General features: G+C 43.0%; 1 protein-coding gene across 1 annotated transcript; it reads right to left on the reverse strand.

Annotated features, from left to right (window-relative positions):
• Nucleotides 1–1,034: 1,034 nt before the first annotated feature.
• Nucleotides 1,035–24,517, reverse strand: LOC101482459 (grainyhead-like protein 2 homolog). The gene is made up of 16 exons (XM_004560042.3): nt 24,153–24,517; nt 23,461–23,626; nt 23,268–23,381; nt 22,732–23,172; nt 22,527–22,582; nt 20,187–20,445; nt 19,986–20,097; nt 17,891–17,982; nt 5,819–5,980; nt 5,651–5,708; nt 5,297–5,433; nt 5,090–5,127; nt 4,774–4,865; nt 4,602–4,687; nt 4,066–4,130; nt 1,035–3,731 (listed from the first exon to the last, which is right to left on the reverse strand). Exons 1-16 carry the CDS (start codon nt 24,164–24,166, stop codon nt 3,617–3,619), a joined length of 2,007 nt encoding a protein of 668 aa, XP_004560099.1. The 5' UTR covers nt 24,167–24,517; the 3' UTR covers nt 1,035–3,616.
• Between the last annotated feature and the right edge of the window lie 294 nt (nt 24,518–24,811).

Raw genomic sequence — 24,811 nt, forward strand, 5'->3', positions numbered from 1 at the left:
TGGGATATCTTTACACCTCAGAGCTCGAGATTGTTGCACATTCACAACTACCTTTCATTGCAAGGCATCACCAGATGCAATCTTTCTGCAAAGCCTGACTTGGGCTGATTGCAAACACTCTCAGAGACATTGTTGGAGGTTTGGAAAAAATTACTGTCTAATTCATAAACATGTTGCCATCAGTCAATGAGCACAACTTGAGGGGACTCAATTCAACTGGCTGCTAGCTGGTTGAATTCTGGTTATATTCCTAAAGTGCTAATATTGCTGTGCAATGTGATGCAAAGACCACTAGGCAACTGTTAATCATGCTAGCATAGTCAAAAACCTCAGAAACCACTGAGGTGTACACCTGTAGCCAGTATTTTATGATATGACTAAAAATGCCAATGGAGTCACCGATTAAAGATTTCAGTCTGAACTGAAGTGAGAGATCATCAATATTCTGATACACAGTCACATCACTAGCATGACTACAATTACATACAATTTTTGACCCAAACTGCTCTTTCTAGGACTGTCTGTACCATTTCCAGCATCCACTGAAAACTACTCCGTTCAGCTTCCTGTCACAGTTAACCTGTCACACTGGCAGAAGCTCGCTGATCCTGTTGTATAATGTTGCTTCCAGCTGACCTGAGGTCTCCTCAAGGCAGGTACTACTTTACAGAGTTTCTTTAAGGAGGGTTAATAAACTCTGAAATATGGCTTATGTTTGCATGTTAACAAACACAGAAAAGACTTTTGCAAAGTTACAAGTGCATACTCTAAATCAGCCCAGTGAGCTCCTTTTAGCCTGTAAGTGACACGTCGTAATAGCTGCAGTTTCAAATCCTTAACATGTGAAAGGAAACCTTACATATAGACACATCCCTGGATCAGTTAGTTTCCAAGTACACTGTTTGAAACCACTGTGTATATTTTGACAATAGAAATGTACGACTTTTGTGTAACTCATTAACAATATTTTTTTTTGTGCTACATTTTAAAAACCTTAGACTTAGGAAGTTAAAGAATGTGACTGCTTACATTCATTTTAAGGTCATGCTCAGCCTTTTTTATACAGACACCAATTTTTACCATATAATTGCACTATTACCAAACAAAAGTATAATTAACCTGTAAAAATCAATGTGACCTTTGTGCATAATTAAGTATGTTAATTTGAAATGACCAAAATGTGTTGTGTTAGGTTACAGTGATCACAACAAAGATCATTCAATTAAAAAAATAAATGAATCAATGACTCCATCCTACCTGACTGCCTCAGGATCCGTTTGGGGTTTGTTTTTGTTAGTTTGTTTTAATGGTACAGTAACATTAATACACGTACTGTAGATGTGCACTGGTAACCAGTATATGCGTTTGAATGAAAAAGACATGAATAGGATGTGTATGAATATGTATGGTGTTTTCCAATTCTTTTTCCAAAAGGCTTTTAAGCAGTGCAGTGTGAACGCTATTGATTATGGTAAACCAGTGTTGTAATAAATTGGCTACACAGGTGTACATATTAGATACTGACTTACATTTCCACTCCTGTAATTACAAATATTTAAATCAATTAACATCTTAAGTTATTCCATTTCCCCTCAGTTTCTAATTTGGGAGTGTTTATCTCAAGGCTAAGCCGTGGATGGAAGTCAACTGTCTGAAGTGATTTCCTATGAAAATTTCACAAATTACAAACCCTTAAATTACCATGATGGTAAGCAGATAAGATAAAGGTGAGATAATTCACCTCTATTGGACACGTCATCTTCATTACAGTGTGAACAGGCAACAGAGCAACAACATCAATTGTGATCAGGCCCTTCTACATGTTCAAATTCCAAAGACTTTGAAAACCATGTTCAGGACCTAAAGTTGATCCATCAGTGCGATCTGTCCAAACTGTAATACAGAACATTACATAGAGGCGTCATTTCTCCATTTCACAGCGCCATGTGAGAGTGTTAAAATATGCCTATTAGAAAGCTGTTTTGACATAAAATGAATAACAGCTAGAAGATGAGTCTGGTATTAAAACGCAGTTTAAAGGACACCGGTACAACTTGCTCTGACCTATCCCACGTGAGAAGTTCGCTTACAAATGTTTACTCAATGGCCTTCTTAAAGTTTTCCCCAGAGAATTATCAGAAAACTGATTCAAAATGCAGAACACCAGTGCTCATTTCTGTTAAGATACTAAATTCATGCAGTTTTGCCATCCGAACTATGATGTAGCCAATCAGAGGGCTGCTCATAGCATGTGTGATTTTGCCTTCATATTGTGACACTTGGGATGGGTGTAAAACTGATTTGGTAACAGTTTTTAACATATCTCGGATGTCTATTTTATCGGTGGAGTTCCTAAATGTTATATTTACATAAATGAGACAGGGAAACCTGAAAACATCACACTTCAGGTGACAGTTGTAGCCACTGTTGAGCTGTAAAAACGCACGCTGTAGATTTTGGCAGAAGCAGAAAGAAGTGACTTTATAGAAAACTATTTTTTTATTTGCACATCGTAAAAATTGTACTTCACTGCATGTGAAGTATATGAAGGATACAGGCAGACGCACCGAGCTGGAACAGGATCGCTCCGCTGCTGTGCTCTGATCGGCTGCTGCAGCCTCAAAGGAGTAAACGGATAGAGCGGCTGGGCCCTGCGAGTCCCTAACGAATGTCATAAATACTAATGACTGCAGTCTCTTTAGTGAGAGGAAAAGCAATTAACACACACACACACACACACACACACACACACACACACACACACACACAGAGGAAGCAGAACAATTTAACAAGAGCAATTTAGACCAGAAGTCCTGTTCTATAACGGTGCCTCAATCTAATTATAGATCCCAGGACAGTGGCATGTAGTTACAATCTGGGATAAATAACTGTTATTTTTTCACTGGCACCAACAGGAAACATTTAGCATGCAGTAAAAATATAACCAATCAAAAAATAATAACATAATGGATGCTAATAAGAGTTAAAGTACCATCACTTCAGATTAAAGTCGAGACATGTCTAAAATTGATTAGGAAGGTAGCAAGCAAAGAGCAGTGCCACGCGACTCAAAGGTGTTGCAAAGGCTTTTCAAATGCCCGTCACGTCATTTCAAAGTTTCGATCACAGGAGGAAGTACAGGGAGGATAACAGAAGGTGCAGGAGAAGCCCGGAGCAGTGCTCTGTGCTGTTAATCTGTTATGACGTCTTCTTCCTGACACCACAGAGAGCTGCTGCTGTCTTTGTGCGGACCGGGATGAATCCTGTTTTTAGTGACAGCTGGGCAAAAAGGGTTCACAACTGCATTCCTGCCAGCTGGTAAGGTTGCTAGGAAAGATCAAAAGATTTTTCCTAACCTAAAAACAAATCCACAAGTTTTCAACGTTTGCTGAGCCTGTGTCCCCAGAGCCAAGGGCCAATGTTCAAAATGATCCATGCAGGACAGGAAAGCCTGCAGAGACTCCCGTGTGATTTCAAAGAACAGTTTGGCTCCAGCATACAACACTGATAACAGCGTTCATGAGTCTGTGCACATGAAATGGATAAAGAGTCACCAAGCACTGATCAACCTCCGTCTGGAGCATAATGAGTATGACAGTGCAGGGGTTAGTAGCCATCAGATCTCCGACAGAGTCACACGCCAGGAGTCTGCTGAGCTCTCGATAGCCAGGATGAAGGTGTCCTCATTGGAGTATTGCTGGATGATGTTGTCATCCATGTTCACCAGGAGCCTGGGAAAGACAGTAAACACATTTAACGGTAATAACTGATCTGGTCAGCTCATGTCTCTATTGCAAATTGATTTCTACATACATGATCCCTCGGCTGTTCTTCACACGGCTTCCCTACAACTTCATTTAATTTCAAAGTTTTGTCCTGAAGTTTGGTTTATGCTAAAATATGCCTTCTAAATGTAAGACGGGCATATTTATTCATCTCTTCTTCTCCTCGTTAGCAAGGGTTACTGACACTGGTTGGCATGTAAAGCTACCTTAAGCCAACAAGCAAACAGACATGGAAGCAAGTGAAAAGCAGAAGAAACTGTTTTTATTGAGTTGGACTCACCCTTTTTTGCTTTTTTGGTAAACCTTGGCTATCTTTTCAACAGGCACCGCATATTTCTCAGAGATCTGTGAAGACAAAGTAGATGTTAACAAAACTGAATCTCTCTCTCTCTCCCCATTTATACATGCATGAATTCAATTCTTGCGACTATTCCGGTTTCAGAAAAGTGTAAGATGTAAGAAGGATCAGAAATAACTACTTCTCACATCTTCAGTCTCAGAAAACACTTTCCTGATGAGTTTATGGTCTCAATCCCTAGTTTCACATCTTAAAGCGAAGAACATTACTAGCCAAAAGGAGGATAAAGCACAGGTCTATCTTGCGACTGTTGGATCCACTGCTCATTTTGTGACGTCTGGTTTGAAGAAGCTAACAAGGTAACAACCAAGATGCTCCAGATGATGCTTCAAAAACAGGGCTTTGCAAACCAACAGGTCACATTAGCTTTGACCCATCTACAAACCGTTTGGCAGTGAACTATTGGTTTGTAGAAGTAATGACTTCTGTTTTGTAAGCAATGTATTCTCAGTACTCACAGCCTCCATCAGAGCTTTGAGGGTTGGGCTGCGCAGCATCAGAGCATCAAACACTTCATCACACTCCTTCCTCACATATAGTAGAACTGGAAAAGTCAAGGTATAGGAAGACAATATTAGGTCAAACCACGACACCAACAAGGACAAGAACTCTTAATGAGAAATAAGTTACCTTTTCTTTCTGGTTCCACTCTGGACTTCTTTAGTGCAGGTGGACAGAGGTCTTCCTGGCCAACACATGAAACCCTCTTCATTAAAACACCTCTGATGAACACACATGCAGAAACACGTGTCATTTTATGGGAATGCTCTTGGTTCCCTGACATGTAACAGTTTGTTTCTTCTAAGGTAGAAACAAGGATAAAAACAAAATTAGCCTTTGTCCAACCTTCTGTAATCTTCTCACCATGGAGAGACCCTCAACAATAAACTCAAGGTCTAAGCGTGTGGAGCAGTGTGCACTAACACAAAGCCACTGTGGGACTCACCCATTTCGATCAACTTCTTCAGTGTTGAAAGCAAACACCTGCAAACAAAATAAAAAAATAAAAATTAAAAAAAAACCATTATGTCAATTCTGTCTTCACTAAAATGTCAAAACGAATGTGTGTGTGTGTGTGTGTGTGTGTGTGTGTGTGTGTGTGTGTGTGTGTGTGTGTGTGTGTGTGTGTATTGGAAAGAGCGTGGTCCCTCACCTGCCCCGCTCTCTGCAGGTTTCCAAAGTGGACGTCTGGAATGAAGAGAACGGGCTGGGAGTCCAGGTCTCCAATGCTTTTGAACAGTGCACTTTCAGCCCTCTTTATCGTGGTCAACCCCGAGCTGCCATTTTTCCCTAATCCAGAGGCAGTGTGAACTTAACATCTGTTGCCAAGCGACAACTTCAAGTACAGAATTGATTACATTTGCAAACCTTTTTAAGTCTCAGTGTCCTAAGGTCAAGGATTTGTAACCTTGTTTCAGTGGATTTTAAAACAATATGAACAATTTTATTTCTGTAAATAAATTGTAATCACGTTTTAGCAACAAACAAAACCAAAAAAAGGTTTCACCTTTCATACTCTTCCTGAGCTGCTTTTTTTCCTCGTCGCGAAGCTTCCTCTCAGCACCCTGCAAACAGAAAAAAAATGTCAGAATATGTTAAAAACAGGTTAAAAAGGTTTATCCAATTCCATGTTATTAGCTCACCGTTGAGCACATGTGCTAGCAGGCTTCTTTACCTTGTCACAGAAGACCTTAATCTGAGTATAGGCTCTGTGGATTGGCCTGCTGCCACAGCCGTTGTTGTAGCTGTACGTGTCGATCTGAATAATCATAGGCATCCCCTTCACACCCTTCTGAGAGGAGAAGTCTGTGCTCAGACAGTTCACAGAGATAAAGACCTAGGAAGCAACAAAAAAAGAAATAAAAACAAAACATTCAGTTTTTTTAATTTTGTGACTTAAACTGAAGCAGAGATGATGATCATATAACATTGCTAAATCCATGCCATGCAGGGCAGGAACAAGAAGCAAGAACACCCAGACCTCCCTCTCCCCACCTTCTCCAGCTCATCTGGGAAAACATGTTCCCAGGCCAGCTGAGAGATGCAATCTCTTCAGGGTGTCATGAGTCTGCCCAGGAGGCCTTTGTCTAGTGAGACATGCCCAAAACAACTCACACAAAAGGCATCCTTGTCAGATGCCCAATCACCTTGATTTGCTCTTTTTGATGCAGAGGAGCAGCTCTACTCTGAGCACCTCTCAAATGACTACACTCTTCACCCTATCTCAAAGGGAGAGGCCAGCCACCCTTCAGAGAAATCTCATTTCCACTGCTTGTATCCGCGACCTAATTTTTTTGGTCACTACACAGAACTCATTATCATAGGTGAGGACAGTAACGTAGACTGACAGCTTCGCTCTGACGTTTCGCTCTGTCTTTAACACAACGGGACAAGGCAATATCTGCAACACTGCAGCCGCTGCCCCAATCTGTCTGTCTGTCTCCCACTCCCTTGTCCCCTCCCTCGTGAACAAGACCCCAAGTTACTTAAACTCCTCCACTTGGGGCAAAAACTCATCCCTGACCTAAAGAGGACACTCCTCACTTTTCTGGCAGAGAAAGTATCCAATTAGTAGGGGTGCAACAACACACAAAATTCACGGTTCGGTTCGATACTTTGGTGTCACGGTTCGATATTTTTTCGATACAAAAAAAATGTTCATGCCTTTTTAATTTGTCATTTATTAAATTTTCACGGCACATTCCGCACCACATCTCTGTGCGTTCATCATTTGTTTGAAGCCAGCTCACCTCCTGCAACTACTTTTCCGAGAATACATGCTTCTTTTGTGGTTCGGACTCCTTCTGACATTTCTTTGGAGGTGGAGGAACATCACAGTAATTGCTTAAAGGAGCTTGCTTCTTCGACATCTTTAAGAGTTCTAAACAAATGTCTGTCCTCCTCCTGGAAATCTTATTTATTTATTTATTAACCTTTATTTAACCAGGAAGATCCCATTGAGATTAAAAACCTCTTTTTCAAGGGAGACCTGGCCAAGATAGGCAGCAGCAGATGTCTCACAGTTACAGAAATTACTCAAACACAGGCAGCAACAACACACATGCAACAATAAGTGAAAGAATACAAATAAAATAAAATTCAATAAAATTCAAATAAAATAAAAAGTCAGTTAAAATGACAATCAATCTAATTGAAACAGTTGCATGTTATGGACTTGGCCTCAAGGATTCGTAGTTTAGATTTAAAATCACTTAATGAAATGAATTCAGTCATTTTCCATTCCTTCTGCAGTTTGTTCCAGGCCGAGGGTGCTAAATGGACAAAAGCTCTTTTACCAAGTTCAGTTCGGGCAAATGGAACAGAAAGCAACAAGTAACCATGCGGACGAAGAGAATACCGACCAGCATGTTTCATTACAAGCAGGGAACATATATAAGAAGGCAGCAACCCAAGTATCACCTTATATATAAAACTGTATAAATGAGAGTTCCTCCGACTTACCAAAGCAGGCCATCCTACCTGAGAGTATAACTCACAGTGGTGAGTCTGAAATTTACAGTTAGTGATGAACCTCAGAGAAGCATGATACACAGAATCAACCATTCGAAGACATTGAGCAGAAGCATTCATATATAGAATATCACCATAATCCAGCACAGGCAAGAATGCTGCAGCAACAAGCCGCTTCTTTGTATTAAAAGAGAAACACAACTTATTTTGAAAATAAAATCTCAGTTTTAACTTCAGGTTTTTCACAAGATTCTCTACATGTGGTTTGAAGGTAAGCGAGTCATCAATTAAGATTCCCAGATATTTATAGGTGTGAACCAACTCTATTTTATTACCTTCAAGACTGGTTACTGATGGGATTGTTTGGGCTCGTCTCCTTGATTTAGAAAACAACATGAGCTTTGTTTTGTCTGCGTTGAGAACAAGTTTAAGCTGATGTAATGAGTGCTGGACAGCAGAAAAGGCTTTCTGCAAGGAGTCGATGGCTTGGACAAGAGTTGAACCACAGCTGTAAATAACTGTATCATCAGCATAGAAGTGCTGATGATACAGCACTTCTATGCTGATGTATGCAAACACGCGTTGCAACTTCATATCTTGTGCCCGTTTTTTATTTTGACAGCGAATGCGCACCTGCGGACCACTTATGTGCAGCCCTGGTTATTTCGCTCGTCATATTGCAGCCACAGAAATTCTTTTGTCCATGAAACCATAAAGCTGCACTTTCTTTTTGCCTTATAGTCTGATTTGTCATAACTTTTCCGTTTTGTGGTAAGCTTTTCTTTGGCTGTCACTTCTTCACCCTGACCTGTCTTATTTGGCTCAGCAGAACTAAAATATTGTGGCGAGCTCAGACAAGGAGGAGACGGAGGTATCGTTTGGTCTTGCTTCCCGTGAGCTAGCCAGGGAGCACAGCCGTTTATTGACATCTGCAGAAGAACACTGCCGCTAGCTAACTGCTCAGCGCGGCAACCGCACAGCAACAACAACAACACACAGAGCGCCCTCTGACTCCGGAAGGACACACCGTCGCAGCGAGAGGGCGTCAACCGTCACTACGGCAACATAAACAAAACATAACTGTACAAACAGAACCCTGAACAGCCCTGACCCTCTACATAGCCCCCACCTAAGGGGTCAGTCGTCCCCGACGACCTCATTGCCCCACACAAAGTCCTGCAAATGTCCAGGTGCCTTCTTTTGGCGCACCGGCCGGTCACGACCGGCGGGGGAAAAGTCACTCGGGTCAGAACATGGGGTGCCACCATCATCCCACTTCTGACACCAATGTGGCGAGCTCAGACAAGGAGGAGACGGAGGTATCGTTTGTCTTGCTTCCCGTGAGCTAGCCAGGGAGCACAGCCGTTTATTGACATCTGCAGAAGAACACTGCCGCTAGCTAACTGCTCAGCGCGGCAACCGCACAGCAACAACAACAACAACAACAACAACAACAACAACACCACCACCACCACACAGGGCGCCCTCTGACCCCGGAAGGACACACCGTCGCAGTGAGAGGGCGTCACCCGTCACTATGGCAACATAAACAAAACATAACTGTACAAACAGAACCCCGAACAGCCCTGACCCGCTACATAGCCCCCACCTAAGGGGTCAGTCGTCCCCGACGACCCCATTACCCCACACAAAGTCCTGCAAATGTCCAGGTGCCTTCTTTTGGCGCACCGGCCGGTCACGACCGGCGGGGGAAAAGTCACTCGGGTCAGAACATGGGGTGCCACCATCATCCCACTTCTGACACCAATGTGGCGAGCTCAGACAAGGAGGAGACGGAGGTATCGTTTGGTCTTGCTTCCCGTGAGCTAGCCAGGGAGCACAGCCGTTTATTGACATCTGCAGAAGAACACTGCCGCTAGCTAACTGCTCAGCGGCAACAGCACAGCAGCAACAACAACAACACCACCACCACACAGGGCGCCCTCTGACCCCGGAAGGACACACCGTCGCAGCGAGGGGGCGTCAACCGTCACTACGGCAACATAAACAAAACATAACTGTACAAACAGAACCCTGAACAGCCCTGGGCCCTGTTTCAGGAAGCCGGTTTAGTGGAAAAACTGAGTAAGTATACCCTGAGTTAACGAAAACTCTGGGTTTTCGGTTTCACAAAGCGAGTTCAGCTGCAGCCTGAGTGAGTCACTATGACGACACACGCCGTGAAGCTAACCTGCCCCCTAGCAGGTTTCCCACAACTAACCCTGACTGTCTCCGCCCCTTTGTCGGAAACCTGACAGTAGGAAGTCTCAGACATGGCGTGTCCCTTCCTTGAAGAGCCGGTAGATATCGAAGCCCAAATTCTCCGCAGAGCTCTCCGCCGGGAGAGAGTGATTCGAGCGCGTCTGGACATCTTATCATTACCTGATGATTTCCTGTGCGAACGTTACCGTTTCTCAGCACAATCTATAATTTATTTGGATAACATCCTCAGGCCATATATTACGCATGTGACACATCGCGGACATGCTCTCAGTTCTGTACATATTATTTGTATTGCACTTCGGTTTTTTGCAAACGGGAGCTTTCTGTATAATATTGGTGACGCTGAGCACGTTTCCAAGGCTACCGTCTGTCGGGCAGTCAGGAATGTTACAGTTGCACTGAAACGTCTCCTGTACTCGTCTGTGGTGTTCCCCGGTCATAGACCCACAAGATTCATCAAAGAGGGATGCCACAAAATTGCAGGTATCAGGATGAACAAAACTTAATTTATGATGTGGTGATACTTGAACTACTACTTAAATTTTACATTTATTTTCAGGGTTCCCAGGCGTGATTGGCTGTATAGATGGTACTCACATTCCAATTATTGCTCCTTCAGTAAATGAAGGAGACTATGTGAACAGGAAGTCTTTCCACAGCATTAATGTACAGGTACATAGTTCCCTGTAGCATTTCAAACTAACAAATTATTTCATCATAGTAATGGATGCTAATTTGTGTTCTCTGCACTGTGAAGATCATATATGATGCTGCCAACATTATCACAAATGTGGAAGCCAAGTGGCCAGGCTCTGTCCATGACTCACAAATATTCCGTGAATGTACACTGAGCACAAAATTTGGACATGGTGAGTTGAAAATACTTTAAAATATATAAAGACCAATTGCTTCAGGGACATTTGAACTGAAGTGTATCCTTCTGTCTTAGGAGAGTTCACTGGCTACTTGCTTGGTGATAGGGGGTATCCATGTTTACCCTATTTGCTTACCCCTTACCCTGACCCTGAACCGGGCCCACAGCAGCAATATAATCTGGCTAATTGCAGGACAAGAGCCAGAGTTGAAATGACTATCGGAATGCTTAAGGCCCGGTTCCAGTGCCTGCAAAGACTCAGGGTCACCCCAGAAAGGGCATGTGACATTATTGTGGCATGTGTGATTCTTCACAACATTGCCACAATTAGAGGAGAACACTGTCCTTCTGAACCAAACATCAGCAGTGATCCAAACCATGAACATCCTGACCCTCCCACGGACATACAAGATGGAAGAGCAGTCAGAGACACCATATGTCACAATCATTTCCTTTGACCCATCACCTCAACATGTTGAAAGAAGAATAAACAGATTTTTTGTTCAACTGGCTTTATTGGTCGCCTGTGTTTCCTGTACACAAAGTATTAAAAGATGTAAACCTCATAAAGTGTCTCTGTTGCTTCCTCCTCTGTAACAGCTGTCAATGTTTCTTCATTATTTTCCTGTAGTAAAGAAATAAACAACATTGCTGTTCTACTGTAAACTCATATAATCTGTGGAGTATTACTCACAACTGCATGTTGGTCTGGCTCAACAGGAGGCTGCACCAGATGCAGTACACCACCACCATCAACTGATAGAATATGAGGTTTATACAGGTCACTTATAACTTACAAGGGACCAAATGGCAATTAACAAACATACCAATCACCTTACACTTCATTGTCATTATGCTCTCAAAGACAACCAAGACTGAGGGAAGGCAAAATCAGTAGGAAAATAACTTCACTACAAAATAATCCATTATGGTAAAGAGTTTATCAAATGAATGAGTAGCACTGCGAAGGTGACTGTGAAGAAAGGATGTATGCACATCATGTATTATTTTGAATTTACCCCCTATGTAGGCACTTGTGTCTTGCGGGGTTATTGACTCAGAGGATGTCCCCGCAGAGATGCCTTCGGCCACAGGGCGCCCACTGTTTTGGCTGAGGGCCAACTGCTCAGCCTCTGTGAGTGGTGGTGGAGGAGGACCCCCACCTGTTTTTCGGGCCTCCGCTTTTTTTCTGTTGGCTATAACGGGTCACATTTGAGCATACAGAGTAAGCAAATATGTACTTGTAATGTGCTCAGATAATTTCAATAAGTGCTTACAGACAGAAAATTAATGTAACCTCTAACTGCAATTGATTTACATCGGACAAACAGACCAAGCACTATGGCTCATAATACAATTACACCTTACCTGTTTGGACTATATTTTTATATTTCATTTTTACTTGCTGCCAGGCACGTTTGGGGCCTGTTGGGTTGCACCTGCGCTCACATCACGTCACAAAATAAAATGTATAAAATAACAAATAAAATAACATATGATAAAATAACGTGTTAAATGGGTGGAAATCCCTAGATCAATGTTTATATTAACACTCACGCATTGACTCTGTCGGCTATGTTTTGCCGTGCATGCTCACTTTCTTTTGCAGCTGTCGCTGTGTTACTTTTTTCCGCGGAATTTGCATGTTATCGGCATATGCTGCCATCAGCATTTCGGCCTCAAGCGCTGTAAAATACATTGACCGCGCCTTCTTTCCCTCCGTCTCCATGGTGACTCGCTTAATCTGTGCTCCGCTTATCAGGGCTTTATGTATCCTCGTCCGCGCGCTTCACTTGGGGTTAAAGCAACTCCGCCTTGATTGAACTAATTGTTATCAGCCTTTCTGACACCGAATATTCCGAGTTGGACAGTTCGGGGTTACTCAACCGTGAGTGTCGTTTTTCACTCTGAGTTTTCCAAACCGGCTTCCTGAAACAGGGCCCTGACCCTCTACATAGCCCCCACCTAAGGGGTCAGTCGTCCCCGACGACCTCATTACCCCACACAAAGTCCTGCAAATGTCCAGGTGCCTTCTTTTGGCGCACCGGCCGGTCACGACCGGCGGGGGGGGGGGGGAGTCACTCGGGTCAGAACATGGGGTGCCACCATCATCCCACTTCTGACACCAATGTGGCGAGCTCAGACAAGGAGGAGACGGAGGTATCGTTTGGTCTTGCTTCCCGTGAGCTAGCCAGGGAGCACAGCCGTTTATTGACATCTGCAGAAGAACACTGCCGCTAGCTAACTGCTCAGCGCGGCAACAGCACAGCAACAACAACACCACACAGGGCGCCCTCTGACCCCGGAAGGACACACCGTCGCAGCGAGAGGGCGTCACCCGTCACTATGGCAACATAAACAAAACATAACTGTACAAACAGAACCCCGAACAGCCCTGACCCGCTACATAGCCCCCAACTAAGGGGTCAGTCGTCCCCGACGACCCCATTACCCCACACAAAGTCCTGCAAATGTCCAGGTGCCTTCTTTTGGCGCACCGGCCGGTCACGACCGGCGGGGGAAAAGTCACTCGGGTCAGAACATGGGGTGCCACCATCATCCCACTTCTGACACCAATGTGGCGAGCTCAGACAAGGAGGAGACGGAGGTATCGTTTGTCTTGCTTCCCGTGAGCTAGCCAGGGAGCACAGCCGTTTATTGACATCTGCAGAAGAACACTGCCGCTAGCTAACTGCTCAGCGCGGCAACAGCACAGCAACAACAACAACACCACACAGGGCGCCCTCTGACCCCGGAAGGACACACCGTCGCAGCGAGAGGGCGTCACCCGTCACTATGGCAACATAAACAAAACATAACTGTACAAACAGAACCCCGAACAGCCCTGACCCGCTACAATATATATCCTGCTGCTTTTACACACGCACTCACATAAGCTCAGCGATTCTCTGCGCGATCAACCTCTCACATGTTTAAGCTGCGGGAGATTTCACTTGTCATGTTTGCATAGTAAGCTAACGATTGATAAGACGATGTCAGAGGAATTGGTGCACAAATTATCATCATTCACCAATCAGTGCTGTCGCTCTCTATACACAGTTCGCGTGATTGCAAAGTGAAAGCAAAAAACAAGCGCAAATTCAAACGGGATTTCAATATGTCACATATTGACAGTGGCTCACCGATGCCAATGACATAATTACCCAGCTACATTTCCGAAAGAATGCAAAAGCATTGACATATATTTTTCCTTCCTATGATAGGCAGACGGGCAGGGCAGAGATAGATTTTGGTAGCCCGACTGGAAAAATCGCTAGCCCGGGCAGGCGATTTTGCGAGCCCTGTATCTGATTGAGGAATCGCTCATCTTTGGAAAACGGACTTTATTACAGAGAAATGTCTCTTTCCAAAATAAAAGCTATACTATACGCTTCTTCTGGGCTATATTCTCAGCAGCATATTAAACATATCAGGTCCCCATAAGAAGAATCATGTGCTAACCGCTGTCTAAATGACTCGGGTAAAGGGTAAAGTTTGTAGCATGCGTGCTTGTCGTTTTTGTCTGCTTCCACTTGTCTTTGCACTAGGGTGATGTCGGTGTAAATGTGCTGTCATATTTGTTGTGTTCCCACTAGTGCTGTCAGCATTAATCTCGTTGAAATGACGTTAACGCCACAACACGGCAAATCTCTGTTAACGAGCTACTGCGGGTGGCCCGGGGCTGGACGGCCAACACGTTAACGAGCTAACTGCCCTAACACACTAGCTCCCACCCATGTAATTGAGCATTGCGTGGCACATCCAATATACTGTTTTACTTTAGTCCATGGCGCTTACCTTCAGGGTCATACGTCACATGAAAACCAAAATAATTCCAAACGCCAGATCTGAATGAGGGTGGGGGAGGTTCAATTTGCCATGTTGCAAGGAGAGCTTAACTTCTGTCTCAGTGAATCTGCGTTCGACTACTCCGCCTAAGCTGCACTGTCGAGCGCAGATCCACTGAGCGCTCAACACAGACAGCATCGTCAGAAGGAAAGTTGATAAAATAAATTAAAAATTTATTTTGTATTGTTTGATACATATGCATACTGAACCGAAAGCACTGTATCGAACGGTTCAATATCGATACGAGTATCGTTGCACCCCTACCAATTAGGCACAATTTTTAGGGCCAAATATAACAACCTCAGTTTTGTCTGAAATTGAGAGAAAAAAATTACAGGACATATGGGTCTTTATGTCTTTTAGACAAGCCAGCCTGTACTTTCATCAATTGATTTTTGTCATCTGGCTGTTGTCATAGATAGATATAACTGGGTATTATCTGTATAGCAATGAAAGAGATATGCTAATAATAATAAAATGGCCAGCAAGTCAGGCCTCATACCAGCATGGGTATTCTATTTAGAACATATTCTTTCTATTATAGTCCTGAGTTGATGTCAGGTTGAATACAAATTTCAATATAATCAACTTCTACAAGCAGAGCATAAAGTACATGCCGCACAGCTTATGGGCACTAGCTGCTGCACCAAAGTTTCCAGAAACTGGCCAATCAGAACAATGTGGGATCTTAGGGAGGGGTCCCTAAAGAGGCAGGCATAAAAATGGTGCATTTCAAATAAGAAAATCTTTGTTACAGAATTCCATTTCACTTTTGTAAACACCTGTAAAGCAATAAACAGCAACTTGCTATTAACTAAAAGGTATTCCTGCATTAGTTTAACCATAAGAGCCCGTTATTAGTCAATATGTTTTCTAATGAAGCTGTATCTGACTCACAAACTGTGTGGTAATGATAGAAAGTTTAGAGGATCCATGAATCACAACAGCAGCAGTTCACAGGCCACAACAACTCATAAGCCTCCTTCAAATTCGCATGTGTCAAGTAAAAACACTTCAAAGACACAGAGGTACAAGAATGTGGGATTTTATATAAAGAAATCAACTGTTTAATATTGTTTCAGAACCGCGAGTGTCCCAGATTTCAGAAATATATGGCTCTTCTCCACCCATTCCTCTTTCCCAGAGCTAAAGTAATTGGGCATAGCTGCAGATCTGCAGGTTATTAAAAGCTTGTGAAAAGAATTCACAAAATGTCACCCAAGTAACAGCACCATCCTACCACTATTTTAATCATTTAGTGTGCTCTTTAAGCAATAATACATGTCATTATCTTAACACATTTAATTGCACAATGGAACAGATTCTCATGATTGGTGCCAAATCATCCAAACGGACAGAATTTCCACATGAATCTCCCAGCTAAACAGGACGGGCAGCTTCAGCAACAGGTCGGCAGAGACTGATCACGGTGGATTCATAACTGCGGCTAAACACCAATTTTCCCACTACGCAGCATCAACAGCATCGTGTCTGAACCTGCAGAGGTGAGGGCTGATTGCTGGAAAAGCCTGGAGCACAAATGAGCCTCCTACACACCTCCACAAATTCACACCTCCACAGACCCAAGCCATTTCAATTTTCTCCACAAGCGCTGGACGCATTGCTGCTAGCAGCGTGTGTATGTGTGCGTGGGAGGCTTGTTGTGTTTGCGCGATCCGCATGTGTAAGCGTACCTTCCTAAAAAAGGGGGGGGTGGAAACAAAGTTCACAAGGGCACTGCAGAGTGGCTGTTTAGTGCCATCCGCTCAACCAGCACAAACAAACACGAAAACAAGAGTTGTGTGCAGCAGGAAGCCACTCATCTCCCGCCCAAACCAACACATTTCACACTCTGTTACAAGGAGGTTGCCAACTGTTACCTGGCAACAGCCAAAGCATGCAGAAACAAAACATAACGTGTCCACCAAATAAAAAAAGTATAGATATATTTATTTCATCTAAACTGGTGTCAAATTAGCAGTGGAGAGCTACATTTCTAAAAAGAAAAAAAAAAGATTATAGGAGTGACACGAGGCTTCACATTTCCTCACAGTAACCCTATTGTTTTGTCCTCAACCTTTTCCACCTCATTTCCCCTGGGGGGTGGGGTCTGGCCTCATACTGGAGGCTTGTGAGTCAGAGTGCAGCAGAAAGGGTGAGAACCACTTGGCTCACATCTTACAGCACAGCCACACAGTGTAATCAGTGCTTCTAATGACCTAATTGATATTTAGTAGGACAAATTGTATTCATTAGACAAAGCAGATCATATGCAAAACCCAGAAGAAGGGATTATTACAAACTGTGAATGATGACGAAGGGAGGATATCGTCACAGTTAAAAGCTAAATCCTCAGTGCTCTCACTTTCAAAATACCTACCACCTCTAAACAAGAGGCCAGACTACAGGATCATCCATGCTTTGAATATACATACTGGCAAAAATCCAAACATGCTGGTTACATTATTTATTTGTTTAACATGCATGAAGGTGCTACCATGGAATTTTGGCCAGAGCTTGAGAGAAAAGTTCAACCTCACAGGGACTTCCTTGAGTTTCACTCACATTAAAAGGACTAAGATTCCTCTAATTTTGCACCTGTAGTATGTAGCCTGACATAAAAGTGATTTAACTACTAATAATAAAAGGTGCCATCCGAGACAGTCACTTCCCTTTCTGTAAGACTAATGTAATGGTACACAGTGGTACACGATTGTGGTCAGGTGTACAATCACACACACCGCTCGATGCAGTACCGTCACAGTACCGCCTGAACACACATTTAAAGCAATTACGGTTTGTGAAAAGCGTGTGCGCCACACAGTAAATATTTATCCACAAACCAGCAAAACGGCAATTACCCGTCTGTCAGCGAGGCAGTTTGAGAAGTTCCCATTAAAACTGGAGCTGAATGGGAGCCCCAGGGCTCAAAACACCTTAGGGTGGACTCATTCTTTAGTGTGTTTGTGGGTGTGTTTACACGCTGTGTGCAATTTGTCTTCATCCAACTAACCGACGTCACGGAGTAGAAACCTGAGCAGGGTTGTTTTCAAGGGTTTGTTGCCCTGTACCCGGCGTCTCTGCAGCCCCAAATAACCTGACACAAAGCAGGAGACACGCCTCCCGTCATCGGGGCCAGTCATACGATCCCTCAACTAGAGTGAGAGTATGAGGTATAAACAGTCCACTGACGCGGTTCAGCACAGACCAGGAGTCCTAAAGACAAAAACTTGCGCTTTTATTAAGCAATCCTCCCCACACAGGGCTAAGAGTTTACGTCGTCTGACCTGTTCAGCTTCCATGGTGTGACACATACAGCCCCCCCCTCACCTTGGCTTCTTCACTGACATCCCATGTGAAAGACACAGCATTGTAGGCAATTTCCTCCACGTTCCCGATGTTGAAGCTCTCCTTGTAGTCAGCTGAAGGCAAATGGAGGAAACAGGAGAAGTTTGGCGTCAGATCTGTTAACATTTTGCCTGTCTGGAGGCACATTTTCTTTTTTGTGTATGAATTTTTCAAAACATAGTTGCATAACAAAAACAACTATACATTTATCTTTGTATCTTGCTATATATCTCTATATAATAGAGAGAGAGAGACCCTCCTCTTCGCAGATCCTCTCCAAGTCATTAATGTTTCATGCCTCATGTTTGGCAACTGGAACCTTCAGCTACCTCCACAGATTTTCTATAGGATTAAGGTCTGGACACTGACTCGACCACTCCAAGACCTTAACATGCCTCTTCTTGAGCCAATCCTTTGTTGCCTTTCGTGTTTTGGATCATTGTCATGCTGGAATACCCACCCACCCCATTTTCAATGTCCTGGCTGAGGGAAGGAGGTTCTCACCCAAGACAGTACGTGTCCCCATCTCTCCTCCTTTGATCCAGTCCCTTTGGCAGAAAAAACACCCCCAAAGCATAATGTTTCCACCTCCATGTTTGATGGCGGGGACGGTGTTCTTGGAGTCGTAAGCCACATTCTTTCTCCTAAAACATGGCGAGTTAAGTTGATGCCAAATAGGTCTCATCTGACCACAACACTTTACCCAGTCCTCCTCTGAATCATTGAGATGTTCAGTGGTCTGTACATGTTCTTTCCAACTGTTTTCTTGGTGACTGGGTTTCCAGCTGCCTTGAGATCATTGACAAGTTCCTCCCGAGTAGTTCTGGGTTGGTTCCACAGTGTTCTCATTATCACTGAAACTCGATGAGGTGAGCTCTTGCGTGGAGCTCCGGACCGAGGGAGATTGGCAGTTATTTTATGGTTCTTCCATCTGCGAATAATCGCACCAACGGTCGTCACCTTCTCCCCCAGCTGCTTGGCGATGGTCTTGTAGCCCATTCCAGCCTTGTGTAGCTCCACAGTCTCGTTCCTGACATCCTCAGAAAGCTCTTTGGTCCTGGCTATGGTGCAGAGTTTGGAATCTGGATGGATTGATTGCTTCTATGGACAGTTATCTTTTATACAGGTAACAAATTAAGAAGGCTCCCAATGTCAGCTCGTTACCTGGATAAAATATACCTGGGAGCCAGAAATCTTGCTGATTGATGGTGAGCAAATACTTATTTCATTCATGAACATTTGAATATTTCTTTTTTATTATTGTTCTGTCTCTCACTGTTCAAATAAACCTACCGCTGAAACTATAGACTTATCTTTTCTTTGTTAGTGGGCAAAGCTACAAAATCAGTAGAGGTTCAAATAATTTGTTCCCTGACTGAGTGTCAACTAAATTTTTGATTGTTCATACTGATCCAAGAACTCATAAAGACATACAGTATACTTATTTAGTAAGTGGTTGAGGCAGTGATCATTTCCCAAACTAGGAAACTGCTCCCTCTGAGTCAGAACAACAATAACAGTTAACATTCCACCGTTTCTCTCCTACAGTAGCATTTTGTCTTTAAATCCCATTACAGGCAGCATGTCTATTTCATTATCTCATATTTTCAACAGTTCACAACACTCCACCATTAACTCCAAATACACTGCCTTATTTTCACTCTCCCACCTTGTCTGTGGCAAGTTCATGCCAATACTTGCCATGAAAATTCACCAGAGTTTATGACACCTGGTTCATTCCTTTCGGTTTTAAGCCACAGGCTGGGGCACGTCTTTTGCTGAACGCACATGATATGGCTACAATCCAAGCCCCCACCTATTTCTCCTGTTAACGTCTATGCAAACATAGACCCATAAGCGTCTTTCCACAGCACTCCTGTGGGAATTCAGGCTTGACTGTTATTCAAATTATATCAGGTTTCAGCTCTGGATATGTGACAGGATTCTCCTGGAGCCTCCTGTAAGACTGCCACCTACTTAGTCTCTCCTTAAATGGTTTTGTGAGGTTTAGGTGAAAATATCTAGTAGTCCCCATCTACACCATTATTGTACAGGTAGTGAGGACAGAACGTCTTACCGATGTCCAGCACTCTCTGCTTGGCAGTGTGCTGCCTTGAGTGCCAGTATTTCCAATTCTTCAGCTGCTCATCTCTGCCCTTGTCGTCCCCAAAGACAACCATGATAACACTCTACAGGAAAATATGAAGTAGAATAAGGTCAAATATTTCACACTACTGAGTGATCAAGTCCTCAGCCTCCTCCATCTTCCCTCACTCACCTGTACAATACTGTTCTGTGGCAGCTCAGAGCCTCCCACGGTGCACTGATCACTCCTGGATAGACTCCTATCAGCTCCATGGGATGATGTCACTCCAGTCACTCCGACTTTCCCTCTGGGCTGATGCAGGGATGATCTGAAGCCGGCCGCAGAGAGCGTCAAAGGGTAGAACTGGCCGCGGTTCAAGTAGGCCATGGGTCCTTCTCCTTGGCGTGGCCGGAGAGATAACGTGGCCTCCAGGTTGTACCGGAAGCTGTCACTGTAAGGACATAATGGGCTCCATAACTGCCATTGGTAAGATGACTACTAAAACAATGACAGGTGAAAGTAAAATATAAAACTGAATGTTATTAAATATAGCCTTATACACTCTTCCTAATATATAGTTTAGGCTTTGAAGTCTAAATCCTGTGTGTGCCAATAAGGAAACTGGACTACAGTCATTGAACTCTTGCAATCCTTGACAATATTAATATTTGATAAAAAATTAATGACTTAAGACAATCTTTTAAAATGAAGGACATCCTAATCTAAAAATCAAATTATATACCAGCTTCTTTCATTTTAGAAAAACTCTTTAAGTTGATGCTTGTGCACTAGAAAAACTCTATTCCTGTCATATTATCAAATTAAAGCAATCACAGCCAAATGGAGGAACTTGTTAAAACTTTAAAACTTTCACTCTAGGAGAGCAGATTAATGCCGGTGTATGTGACTCAGTAAAAGAGGTCAAGCAACAGCAGATAGTCAGCATCACCTTTGACATACTAAACACATTACTGTCCAGAGGTAAATACTTAAATCAACATTTTAATCATGGGGGGGGGGGTGAAATGAGCAGATAAGAAGATTGCGAGGAACTCTTTAAAGACACTTATGACTCTAAACAAACTTGAGCCCAACATACACTCAACAAAAACTTTATTACTAGTGTCCCTTTTGCTTTCAGAACTGTGTTAATTCTTCATAGTGTAGATTAAACAAAGTGCTGGAAAATTTCCTCAGAGACTTTTTTTTCCACATTGCCATGACATGCCGTGATTTCCGGGGCTGCACATCCACGATGAACATCTCCAGTTCTACCCAAAGTTGCTCCACTGGATTGAGATCTGATAATTGCGGACACGAGTACAGTGAACTCATTGCCATGTTCAAGAAGCCGCTTTGAGATGCTTTGAGTTTTTTGACATCATTATCCTGCAGGAAGCAGCCATGAGAAGATGGTACACTGTGGTCAAAGGGATGGAGGTAGACAGCAACAACACTCAGGTAGTGCTGTGGAGTGTAAGCGACACTGTTGGCACTAAGGCATCTGCAGTGCAAAGAAAATATCTCCCACGCCGTCACACCACCACCAGCCTGAACCGTTGATTCAGTGCAGGATGGATCCATGCTTTCATGTTGTTTAAATTAGGTCTTAACCATCCACCTATTGGAGCCAAAATCATCAAAATCATCCAACCACGCAATGTTTTTTCCAATCCTCTATTGTCCGATTTTGATTCCTACTGTCTTCTTCTTAGCGGGCAGAGCAGCTGTAGCCACAACACACTGAACCACAGTTCAGTGTGTTGTGTGTTCAGAGATGCTCTTCTTTTTTGGAACAAGTGGTTATTTGAGTTACTGCTGCCTTCCTATCATTTCAAGGCAGTCTAGCCATTCTCCTCCAACCTCTGTCACTTAAATCACCTTTCTTCTTCATTCTGATGCTTAACTTGAACTTCAGCAATTCATCTTGACCATGTCTGCTTGTCTGAATGCATCCAGTTGCTGCCAAGTGATTGGCTGATCAGATCATATTGTGTTAACAAGCAATTGAACATTGCATTGCATTTTGTACCAAACAGCGTGGCCAGTGAGTGTGTGTCTGGGCCGCATAGATTCATTGAAACACACCGAAACCCTGGTTAACCTTAAAAAACACACATTGCAGTTTCTTTAGACTTAAACCCCCACATACACCATTCTTCCAAAGCACTGAATGAAGGTTAATCCAATGCTGAAAATAGTTCCATAAGTTCCGCCTGCAGTGTCATGTTAAGGAAACTGTGACTGACTTTACAGGTTTTATTTTGTTTATAATGTTTTGCATGTTTTGATTTGATAGCTTTACGCAGGATGCCCTTCGTGATGCAATGAATGTGGTTGCAGCTTCACAGAACAATCACAGTAAATGGGGAAACTTAAACGGTGTTTATGTTTTTTCCCCACATGAGATTTGTTGGCAATTTTTTTTTTAAAAAGCACCTAAAATTCATAGTCATTCTTCTCTCAGGATAAGATGTGTGCACATAAATGTTATTCTAATTTTTTGTAGTATCGCCATGTTTTTAAACTTACGCTGGTAGACTGTGGTGAAATTCATCGACTCCCGAGGAAGAATTTTTATGGTACATCTGTAAAAGAAGATACTAATGAGCAAACTATTCATGTAAAAAGAAATAATAATGAAAAAGGAGTTTGTATCAAATAAAAAAAAAATCTTATCAGTATCAACAAAACTTGTATAGCAACAACCAACAATTCTATTCAGATTAGGTCTGACCTCTTTTTCCACTGGCTCCTCATACGTGCTGTCCAGACTGCTCCTCTGTTCGTCTTTCAAATAGCCAGTGAGGGACATATCATAACAGCTTTGCTCATACAGCCTCCTTATTTGGTCTCTAGGCTCTTTTTGGCAGGTGCCACCAGAAAATGAAAGTGGCATGGGGGCCTGGCTTTCTGTCTTGACCAGAGCAAGAGGTCCATTCTCTCCACCTTTACCATCTCCTTCTCTAGAATCTCCTGCGTGGCTTTCAGCTCCATATTTGTAGCCCTGCTGGTGCTCAGTGGTTGTGCTGTTGTTTAAAGAGAGGTTAACAGGCAGTGACACCATAGCTTGAAGCTGGTGACCCACCATGTCCAACTTTCCGCAGTTGCTGTGCCCATGAGCAGAAGGCTCTGTGGGCTTAATGGCACTGGGTGTATACCGCTTCTCTCTGGGAACCTGAAAGGATTATGACAAGTCCAGAAGCAATTCAGACCTAAAATAAATCAGATCATTGTATGTGGCAATGTCCTTTATTATTCTTTGTTTCATACCTTATAGTAGTCATACAGCACCCCTAGAGCTGCTGGACTGTTCTCATCTCCATTGATGTTCATCATGGCCTTTGAGGCAGCTGTCAGTGGGTTCTCCAGGAAGATTTTCCATGCCTAAAATAAATCAGATAATTATAAGTGGCAATATCCTTTATTCTTCTTTGTTTCATACCTTATAGTAGTCATACAGCACCCCTAGAGCTGCTGGACTGTCCTCATCTCCATTGATGTTCATCATGGCCTTTGAGGCTTCTGTCAGTGGGTTCTCCAGGAAGGTTTTCCATGCCTCATCCTCACTGCCGAGCGGTTTGCGATGGGCCACCGACACTTCGTTTGGTACCACCACCACCAGCCTTTTGCTGGGAACGACCGATGGGAAAAGACAGAGAGGCATGTTATTACTACAAAGTCATTCTTTCATTAACAGAAGCCAGTGCCAAGCCACTAAAAATGCCCCAGGCTGTTTCTCACCAGACTTCACTCAAATTGCCTGCTCCATGTGGAGCATGTTTATTTAAGTCCACTTTTGCTGGTATATCTTTAAAAATGAACCAGTGGAAATGAAGTCATTCAGAGATATTGGCATGAAGATAAATTTCGTCTGACATCGTGGTAGTTCTTAATTTTCAAATTTTTGTGAAATCTTTCATAATAATGAAAGCATAAACGAAACCAGTAACGTTTATGTGCAGGTACGTGAACGGTAATTAACTCATTCTAAAATAAATTATATTAGTTTAGTTTAGTAATTTGTGTCCCTGGGGGTGTTTATATAGCATAGGCTCCAGTGCACATCTACTAGCAAGAAGACAAAAAATATATCTAAAAGGAACTGGACTAAAACTGACAGAAGTTATTATCAGTGATGCTAAAACTTTCTCTTACCTGTCCAGGTCCATGTTGCTTCAAGTCCCTGCTGTTTTCTAGGATTGCTAGAGAAACTGGACTTTCAAGTTAGTGCAGGTAAGTTTGTGTGGGAAACTGCAAAAATGAGCCCGGGAAAGGCTGGCTCTATTTAAGGTCTCACTAAAAACCGCCAATGAAATCCTCTGGATCCTCGCGAACACATTTCCCGATGCCCATAGTGTAAGAAGAAAATGTCCATATTAAAAACAAACAAACAAACAAAAACAAAACAAATCGATAATAATCCGTATAAATGGAGACAGGGGTGTATTCTGTTTGGAAAAGGTGATCAATTAAGACCGAGGTAGTACAGCACCTAAGGCAGGATAAACGAGGAAACGAAAGCTATCCCTGTGATTGGTGATATACTTCTAAGCGTCGTAGTACAGGACTGCTCCCCATTGGTGAATGGAAAGCAGAAAGGCGTGTCTTGAAAAATAGGTAAAAGGTGGACTGCCCAACGTTAAATTATATATAATGTACGTTGTTGTATGTACGTGTTGTTTTTTGGTGGGGTTCTGTGTGTGTTTAAAAACAAGCCCGTGAGCAGCAAAACAGAAAAAAACGAAAACACACGCTCTTCCAACTCAATTTGATATTTTAATTGGCTATATTGGTGATATTAACGGTGTCATAAA

This window comes from Maylandia zebra, linkage group LG11 (assembly GCF_041146795.1).
Source record: "Maylandia zebra isolate NMK-2024a linkage group LG11, Mzebra_GT3a, whole genome shotgun sequence".
NCBI classification, from domain to species: Eukaryota; Metazoa; Chordata; class Actinopteri; order Cichliformes; family Cichlidae; genus Maylandia; species Maylandia zebra.

Bases quoted from the DNA above. Each gene is read 5' to 3' on its own strand.
- LOC101482459 (XM_004560042.3), bottom strand. The intron at 23,382-23,460 runs GTGCTGTATGAC...GATTTATTTTAG, and splicing joins ACAGTCCAGCAGCTCTAGGG to GCATGGAAAATCTTCCTGGA. The intron at 20,446-22,526 runs GTAAGTTTAAAA...ATGTCCTTACAG, and splicing joins TTTCACCACAGTCTACCAGC to TGACAGCTTCCGGTACAACC.